General features: G+C 48.1%; 1 protein-coding gene across 3 annotated transcripts in view; it reads left to right on the forward strand.

Annotated features, from left to right (window-relative positions):
- Positions 1 to 1,756, forward strand: part of Sptlc1 (serine palmitoyltransferase long chain base subunit 1) — a 45,539-nt gene extending 43,783 nt beyond the window's left edge. Inside the window, exons 15-16 of one of the 3 annotated variants that reach the window (XR_012910358.1) lie at positions 485 to 1,470; positions 1,510 to 1,756. Coding sequence is in view for 2 of the 3 variants with exons in the window: in XM_075969618.1 (XP_075825733.1) it covers positions 517 to 721 (205 nt within the window). In the remaining variant the exon portion in view is untranslated. Of the gene's footprint in view, positions 1 to 484 lie in introns of all 3 variants that reach the window. The other 2 variants (XM_075969617.1, XM_075969618.1) reach the window with 2 other exon arrangements.
- Positions 1,757 to 9,419: the final 7,663 nt, after the last annotated feature.

The following is a 9,419-nucleotide window of genomic DNA, read 5'->3' on the forward strand; positions in this document are numbered from 1 at the left end:
GGTGCTTAAAGCCAGTGTTGGCAGAGGACAGGAGGAGCGTTGCCTCATCAGCTTCTGTTTCCTAAGGAACTTGAACATGTCTGCTTTTCTCTCTGATGTGGGCATTCATGTTTCCAGCTGAATTATTAAACAAGAACAACCAGGCAGTCACTGATGTGAGAAATGCTGACTTCTTGCTTTGGGGCAGGACTGCAGAAGTGGTAGGTTGTTCCGAGGACTTTCCCACTGAGACTGGGAAGCACAGTACAAACCCTCGGAGTAGTTGCCGATGAGGAGGACGGCCAGGAGGCATAGCTTCTGCCCATGGCCATCTCAGAGATGGTGTTAGGCCGCAGATAACCTCTCACAGCTACTCGCTGCTGCTGCTGCTGCACGGTAGGAAAGCAGCGGCAGGTGGAAGGACCACGGGTGGGCTTCCAGAAGAACCGTAACAGTCTCCAGCACTGGCGTGTGACCCCACCTCACTGTGTTTTGTCTTTCTCAGCATCAGGGTTGTGGTCACAGTGGAACAGACAGAGGAAGAGCTGGAGAGGGCTGCGTCCACCATCAGGGAGGCTGCCCAGGCTGTGCTGCTGTAGGCTGCAGCCCCATGCTTCCTGCCACATCGCCTGCAGGCCGAACTACTTGGAGACCTCCAGTTTGCCAGGGAGTGGATTGCTGCCCCGTGGTGCAGCTGTGGCTTGAGTACACAGCCTTAATCAATGGATGGATTTGTTTGTAATGCAGGAGCTGACTGTAGAGGAAGACAGAAGACAACGTGTAACTGTACAGTGTGCCATTTGGTCCGTTTGGATGCTTTACTCTCTGTCATGTATATTTGTTTAAACTGGAGCTTCAGTTTTCCTCCTCCCGCCTGTGGTAATGATTTGATAAACACTCCTCCTCAGCTAAGAGGAACTCAGCGGGTATCACAGTTACTGTGGGAGAGGGAGTCCACTGAATCTTCCCAAGTCCCTCAGTGGTGACTGCTTGCGGAGAACACTTTCTGTGAGTTAGAAATTTCATATAATGTATTTGAATTCCAGAACCTTCTATGCACTAGTTATTGATGTTATCATTTCTGAGCTTCACTAACTGAAAATATTCATAGTGCTTCCTAAGCAATAATCTGAATTGAACATTTGTTTATTTTTGTGTAACTGACTTTATATTTTAATATTCTCTCGTCAGTTTTGGGAAGAGGATTATTCTGGTCCCCAAATATGAATCATGCCCTGGGCATTTTTGAATATATCAGATTTCTGTTTCATGGTGATTTTGTCCAGGAGCACAGAACCGTGGGCTTTTCCTAAGCTGAGGAAAATAAGAACTTCTTTCATCCTATTAAAGTCCAGATGCCTCAGAAAAACAGGGATGCTCTGAAGGTGACTTCCGAGCTGCACACTGGCAGCTGTTCTCCTTGGCGAACATGCTGAGTGGTGTAAAGGCTTGTGGTATGTGCCACGGAGCGTGTGTGTGGAAGGCCGGAGCGTGTGTGTGGAAGGCCGGAACGTGTGCGTGGAAGGCCAGAGCGTGTGCGTGGAAGGCCGTCATTCATTCTCTTGTTGCACAGGCAGAGGAATCAGGTCGTTTAAATGTCATTTTATGATGTGCATCCATGTTAACGGTGGATTAGCATCTGTTTAAGTGATCTGTGACATTTTGAATGTTTCTATTTCATACGTGCCTTGTGATTGCTGCTGCTGTGAGGGTACGGTCCTGTCGGGGATGGGTCTGCTCTGTTTGGTTTTTAGTGAAATAAACCTCCAAGAGCCTATTCCTGAAAATGAGTCTGTTTGTATAGCTACATGCTCAGCTCAACCTTTCTGCAAGTCGGAGGCACTATTCATTTTCCCTGTGTGGTTTCCTTCTGTTTTAGAAAATAATTTAGTTTCTTAGTCGCATTTCCCTGCTCAACCAAAGAGTGTATACTATTTTAAAGTTCTTAGGTTGCTACTAACTTAAACATTGGTTAAGGAGGACTCTTAAAATGCTAGAGCAAGGGTTGGACACTTAGTTCAGTGGGAGAGTACTAGCAAGCATAAGGCCCTGGGTTTGGTCCTCAGGTAGGGAAGGAAGCCTGGATGAGAGAGAGGACACAAGCTTTCAAAGACGTTTACAAACAGCAGTTACTTCTGTTGTTGAGAAGAAGAGGTCCAGAAACAATGGGTCAACTTAACTCCTGGCTACCTCTTCCAGTCGGTGCACTCCCTCCAGCTTCAGAGGGCCCATGTAGTACGAACAGGAAGTTCAAAGTTCAGGATCACTGTCACCCCCAGATCAGGCCCAGCTAGTGTGTGAGCTTCAGGCAAGACTTGAACAGACATCTGTTCACTTCAGACTAGACACCAGCAGAAGACCGAAGAAGCTAAGCTGTGGTGCACAGGTCTCTAATCCCAGCACTCAGGAGGCAAACACGGATGGATCTCTGCATTTGAGGCCAACCTGGTATACACAGGTAGTTCTGGGATAGCCAGGGCTACACAGAGAAATCCTCTCTCTCTAAAATAAAATAAAATAAATAAATAGAAATTAAAAAAAAAAGGTGGGGGCTGGAGTAATGGCTCAGAGAAGTTAAGAGCATTGCCTGCTCTTCCAAAGGTCCTGAGTTCAGTTCGCATACAGTGCTCTTAACAACTGAGCCATCTCTCCGGCCCCCAGTCTTTTTTTTTTTTAATCACTTGAAAACCTTGCCTCTAACTTGTGTTGTTTCTGACTGCAGATCTTCTGTCACTCAGTGAGTCTTCCTCTATAGGTACTGCATTCATCTCGGGCTGTTTAGAGATGTTTGTTTAGGTTGGTTGGGTTTTGGTTTTGTTTTATTTCATTTTGGTTTTGGCAGTTGCATCACTCTTGTGTTTTTGGTGTCCATTGGTTTTGGTTTATTCTATTCGGCTTTGTTTACCCTTAGAACTCTGAGGTTTTCCGTCTCTGGCCAACTTTGAGAGACTGACAGACACCATTCCTTTGGGGACTTTTGAGCCCCAGCTTCTTCCCACTTTCTTCTGGAACTCTCTACATGTGCGGCTGTGAGGTAGTCTAGGTGTGGGGGGGTGAGACTCCTCCAGGCAGCTTAGGCTCTCCGTGTCTGGTTTATTTTCCCTGTTTTTCTCTGGTTTCCAGATGCATCCTGCAGAGGTCTTCATGTGTTTCGGTTTCATCTCCTGCCATCCCTGCTGAACACCATGTCTGTCCAACACGTTTTTTCGCTTCAGTTGCGTTTCTCTGTCCGATGATTTCCATATTTTACAGTGTCTGTTTGCTGAGAGCTGGGCTGAGACTGGTTTTCATTTGTCTCAAGGGAATCTGTTGAAGCTTTCTTACTGCGACCCTTTCAGTCCTTGGAAGTGATGTCAACGTGATTCATTTCAGGGCTTGCATGGGGAGGTTTTGGTGGTTGTTTTCCTCGTTAAACGTGTGGTTTCCCCGGGTGCTCATAGGACCAGTGGCTTTCATTGTATCCCGGACATGTCGGCTCTTCTGCTCTGGGACTCTTGCTGGGACTTGAGTCTCCTGTATAAGCAGAGGCTCAGCTTTCTGGAGTAGAGACTGGCTTCTGGCCTGCATCTGCGTCCCGTGCTTCTAACACCAGTTGTGCCTTCCCACTCTCGTGATGTTGCTCACTGGCCTACTTTCTCTGGCGTTTCTATGGCTCTTCCTGGGCCTCTGGTGTTGCTTTCTGGCAGAACAGAAGTTGCTTCTCTGTCCCAGCTGCTATGTGGCAAGGCCACCTTCTGCCATGGCAGATGGGAGGAAATGAAGCCATGGGCCTGCATCCCCTCAGGCAATTAGACTCAAAGCAAGGCAACAGCCCACTTTGCTAATGCTGTCTCAATGGCTGTCTGGCCCAACAGCCAGTTACCCAGTTCTAGAAAAGGGATGGTCAGCCCAGTAGGGATTCGAAGACTACTTGTGCCCTGTTGTGGGGTTGGAGAGAGCTCTCCATGTGATTTTTGCCTTCTCCTCCTCTGTGTCTATCAGGTTTTGGGCATCTTTGCCCTCTAGTCTGGAGTCCTCTGGGAGACAAAAGGAAAATGCGGGCATTTGAGACCTTGTTTCACCTAGATTCTAAGCACGCTCATGGGTCTGCCTTCTCTAGGTGCCCAGAGTCTTGTACCATTGCCCAGGGATTCTTCCCAGGGTGTTCATTTCTTTCTTTTCATTCTGCTTTTTTAGATGAGGTCCAATCTGTAGTCCAGGGGACCCTAAATTGTGATCCTCCTGCCTTAGCATCCCAAGTAATAAATAGTATGACTGTAGGCAGTCATAGGCCACCATACTTGGTGTGCAGGTTTGTCGTGATATTTCATTTGTATTTTAATAAATAAAGCTTGCCTGAAGTTCAGAGATTAGAAGAGCCCCATTGGTTAGCCTTACAGACCAGGCAGCGGTGACACACACCTTTAATCCCACTAGCCACACTAGTTTGCCATAGAAACTGAGCAGTAAGGTACATGCCTTTAATCCTGGCACTGGAGAGGAATATAAGACAGGAGGAGACAGCTCTCAGACACAGTCTCATTCTGAGATTCCTGGAGGCAAAATCTTCATTTCAGACTGAGGTAAAGGTAGGAGACAGTGGCTGGCTGTTTTGCTTTTCAGATCTTCAGGTTGAACCCCAATTTCTGTTTTTATTAATTCTGCTACACGGGTTAGTTATATAAATGTCAACTTGCCATAATCTAGAATTATCTGAGAAAAGAATCTCAATTGAGTTACTGCCTAGATCAACCTGCCTAGCAGGAGGCAGACTTAATTGTTAATTGTTAATTGCCCACTGAGGGCATCTCCCTTCCTTAGGCAGATTGTCCTGAATTACCTAAGCAAGCTAGCTGAGCGTAAGCCAGCAAACATCACCCTCCGTAGTTCTTCCGTCATTTCATTGGCTGTGAAGTGGGTTCCTTGGTCAGAAGTAATGGTGTGTGTCATAGCAAGCTGGCCTGCCCTCAGGTGCAGCCAGGCTTGCGTCCCGGAACCCCGACTAGGGGTAGCAAGGGAATCAAGAAAGTACAGATACACAGGCAATACAGAAAAGGGGGATCAGCTGGGGTGTGCACTCTAATGGAGAAGTAGTTCTCAGGCCACAACCCAGAACAGTTGTGGGGGACCCACCAGAAAAGACCACTCAGACAGGGTTTCAAGCCAATAGAAAGTCTTTATTAGCCCGCTGGCGGCTACACTGGGTGTTCTAGACCTGAGTGAAGTCCCCAGCCTTTCTCAGGATGGGTTTTTAAGAACAAAAACCACATCCTGAGTTTACACACCTAAGTCAGCAAGAACAGTTAGCCAGAAGCTGAATACAGAAGCAAGGTCAGTACGTTCAGGCATTTTGCCAGAACTATGGACTTTGGTGGATTAGGTCTTTGTCCTCATCTTGGCTAGTGGTTCTGCCTTTGTGCTAGTTTCCAGGGCTTGAATGGTCCTTACATCATGGCATCAGTTGGGCTAAGGTCTGGGGGCCAGTTACAGAACTTCAGTGTGTTTATTAGGTTCCGCACATGGGGAGGGGTTCAGTAGTCTTGGGAGGAGATCTCTGTGAGTGAACAGCCTCCCTCTGAAGACACCCCCTAGCAGAAAGCTGCACTTGCTAAATTTTGCACACCCTGGTCAAATATTTGCATTCAGAGCCCTGAGGGAAGCTTTGCCATCCCTCTGAGTCTCACCCAGGGAAGGCTTTGCCGCTACCAAGAGGCTGAGGCATTGGTGTCCTTGATGTGGCGTGTGAACAATACACGTCCACTCGGGGCTTCACACACTCACAGTTGCCTCCGCTCCTTCATTCGGGTTCCTGCCTTGACTTCCCTCAAGGATGGGATGTGGCCTGGATTTGTGGGCCAAATAAACCCTTCCTCCCCCAAAATTGTTTCTGGCCAGGGTGTTTGTCATAGCTGTGGAAATGAAACGGGAACACTCAGCTTAGGCTGTCTTCCTAACTGTGCATGGTTCTGTAAGTGGGACTGGACAGGAACCAGCCATCCATGTTTCCTGAACCAAGTTCCTCCTGTCCTCAGTGCAGACTGGACTCTGATATCTGCGAACTGAATGAACGAACAGGGTGGTTTTCATTTTCGAGAACGTCAAGACCTTAAAGTTTCCGTCCGGCAGATGTCCCTAAACTCTTGAGTGAGTGCCTCCCAAACACGTAAGGTTACATGAAATCGTCATGTTGAACAGGTGACCTGAAGGCGGGAAGCTTCTGTTGTCAAAGGGTTAATGGCATTACTTTCAACTTAAGCCCTCTCCAGACACCCCAACATCCATCCCGCTATGCACCCCATCTCACAGTCCATCCTCCCATCTGTCTGTCCATCTCTCTGCCTGTCTCTCTGTGCCTTGCTGATCAACTTGAAGAATTCTTTTCTGTTCTTTGAAAGGATTAACCCTTGTTACCAACTATCCTGATATTTTTATCTGCATAGACCAGCCAGTCCCCCTAGCTGGCCTGCCCCCAGGAAAGACACCAGGATTTAACGTGAGACGTGATAGAGTAATCTCACTCTTCATGGCACTGGGGTACAGTGACAGAACCTTGGTGGGGTTTTAATATGCCTAAATGCCCAGATTCCTACTAACTTCACCCCGACTCTCATTCCCTTTCCTCTGTAAATGTTACAATGACTCTGAGATGTGACTCTTTCATGGCAAACGTTTAAGTGAGGTGGTAAATAACCTTACGGTGCACAGCCGACCCCTTGGTGTGAGTTTCACAAAGGATCATACCAGCTAGGGTTTGTGTTCCTAAGTCTGAATTCTACTCCCCAAAGGACACCCCACTTTTGTGTTCAGATGTGAAAGGCATAAGGAAGTCATTAAGAACTGGGCTTTTGCGGGGCAACTTTGATTTGACACTTTTGAAATATGATCCAGGTCATGGCTGTGGATGGTGCCAAGCTCTTTTTGGGCAACGCGTCTGGACTTGATTATTTGAAGCCAGGTTGTGGGCTCTGTTGCCCACCCCTCTGCGACGGTGCTGCTGCAGCAGGCCTTGTGTCCTGAAATGATTGGGGACTTTGTATGGGTTCTAAATATTAATAAGTAAGTGTCATATGAGTTCTTGACTTTGCTGTCTAGCTTTTACCTTGCTTCTGTAGTGGTGGCCTTCCTGGTCCAGAAATTACACTGCCAGCTTCTTGTCAATATTTAGTTTCTTCCCCGAGGAGGACAAAGGACACAAAACAGACTATTCAATAAATACTTACCAAATGAGTGAAAAGGAACCGGAAGTAACCTACCTCGGTGGGCCTTGGTGGTGCCAACACATCCGTGTCTAGGGACTTCCCTTGTCCCTTTCCTCTTGTGGTCAAGAGATTAACCCAGAGTCTTTCCGTCCATCTCACCCCAGCAGCAGACAGACAGGAGGGTATAAGGCTGGCCCCTCCACACCGTGCAGACAGACAGGAGGGTATAAGGCTGGCCCCTCCACACCGTGCAGACAGACAGGAGGGTATAAGGTTGGCCCCTCCACACCGTGCAGACAGACAGGAGGGTATAAGGTTGGCCCCTCCACACCGTGCAGCAGCAGCTACATAACTGCGGCCTGGTTACAGAGGTGTTTATTTTTCAGGTGACCCTGTCCCAGCTCAGGCGTTCACAGCTTTCTCTCACAGTGTTCCAGAAATGGCCTTTTCTGGCTGTTTCTTGATGATCACTAGAAACGCTATTCCAGGCATGTTGTCTTTTGGGAGACTGATGGGGGTTTGCAAGGGTCTTCCTGTTTATGAGGATGCTGTGAAGTCTCTCAGGAGAGAGCTAGTCAAAGACAGGAGCTTGTGTAGATTCTCATCCATACTTGTTAGGGGACCAGTGAGTCCTCTGCACTCCCAGAGTTGTCTCAAAATCACCCATGGTTATTTATATAGAGTATATACCCACAGGGTAATGTCTCAGACTGTCTAATAAATAACATCTCAATTAAACACCACCAAATCCTATTAAAGGTAGGAAAACAGACAGAGAAAGGAACTTCCCTCAACGACAACAGCCAGACCCAGTTGGATCTCCTTTTGTTCTACTTCCTGTCTTTTCCTCATCTACCCATCAATCCAAAGGGGGGACAGAAGGCAGAAGGAAGAAGTAGTGGAAAATAAAATCCCGGAGAAACAGCACTGCCTACAAGGACCCACTAATCTGCCTGGCTTCTCTCCTCTTCCTGGCACTATTAGTGACTCACAGAGTGACAGCCAGGAAGCTCTCCACCCAAATGGTGGACTCCTTCCCCCCCCCCCCCCCCCCAGTCCCTGCAGCATAAGACAAGACAGCAAGAGCACTCCTGCAGGGGCATCTAGCTGAATTTGAGCCAACTGACTTGTGTCTTGGCTTAAGCTTCCTTGTAAGCAGAGTTTAGAAAAGTTTTGCAGGAAACCAATCTGGAAAACTCCTTTGCGGGAAGTCAGGAAGGCAGGCACACTTAGGGAGCAGTTGGTGGCAAGGCTCCACAGTGGGCTGCTGGGGCCCCGTGCTGTAGGGACCTAGGTTCATCATTCTGCCTAAGGCAGTCGCCGTGGGAATGCGTTAGATTTACTCCAGCACCCACTTTGGGCCCCTCACAAACACAGAACTACAGCTTCAGAGGATCTGATGCCCTCTTCTGGCCTCCGTGGGCACCAGCACATACGTGGTGGCACAAACACAGAGAGAAACATAAATTAAAAATAAAAACACTTCTTTAAAGTGTTAGTTAAAATAAACCGAAATTCCCTGGGGACTGGGAACGGTAGTACAGTGGTGGTGGAGAGCCTATGTGGCCTATTGCAAAGCCCTGGGTTCAGCTCTACAGAAATCACATAAATGAATCAATAGATAAGCAGCCCTCAAGAGGCCTGAGACTTTTAAGAGGAAACAAACCCTTTCCTCCCCAAGTTGCTTCTGGCCGTGGTGGTCTATCACAGCAGTAGAAACACTTAGACACAAGGCTTTGTTGTTGCTTTGAATTGGTTTCATTTTTCCTTTGGATTGGTGTATTTTTCTTCTGTTAGCTGAGTCAGGAGGTGGTGAGTCTGCACCCCTATGTCCCTTGCCCACCACCCCACAGGGCAAGATCACCTACCTCCCTTGATCTGCGGCACAGACACCTGAACAAGATTCTCTGCTGATGCGCGCTTTGAACTTCATTATTCTGTAATCACAGTTTTTGTCAGGGAACAGATGTCATCCACCCAAACACCCTCCTCCTCTCCCCCTCAAGCCCCGCCTTTCCGGGAAATGCTCTTCTTACTTTGTTAACTCTGCTCTCCCCGAATAGCAACCCCTGAACCCCGGCTGTGCCTGCTCACTTCCGAGATCATCCCAAGTCTTTGGATGACAGTGGCTCCCTGGTGCTGATTTTCTGGAGAGTCTCGAGTAACACGGGCCTGGGCCTATCGTAGCATGGAGTAAAGGGTTGGGCCTGGCGGCCTGGCCCTGAGCTTCTCAGCCTCGGAAGGTCACAGTCAGGGGCACTA

Source organism: Microtus pennsylvanicus, chromosome 4, assembly GCF_037038515.1.
Source record: "Microtus pennsylvanicus isolate mMicPen1 chromosome 4, mMicPen1.hap1, whole genome shotgun sequence".
Taxonomy (NCBI): domain Eukaryota; kingdom Metazoa; phylum Chordata; class Mammalia; order Rodentia; family Cricetidae; genus Microtus; species Microtus pennsylvanicus.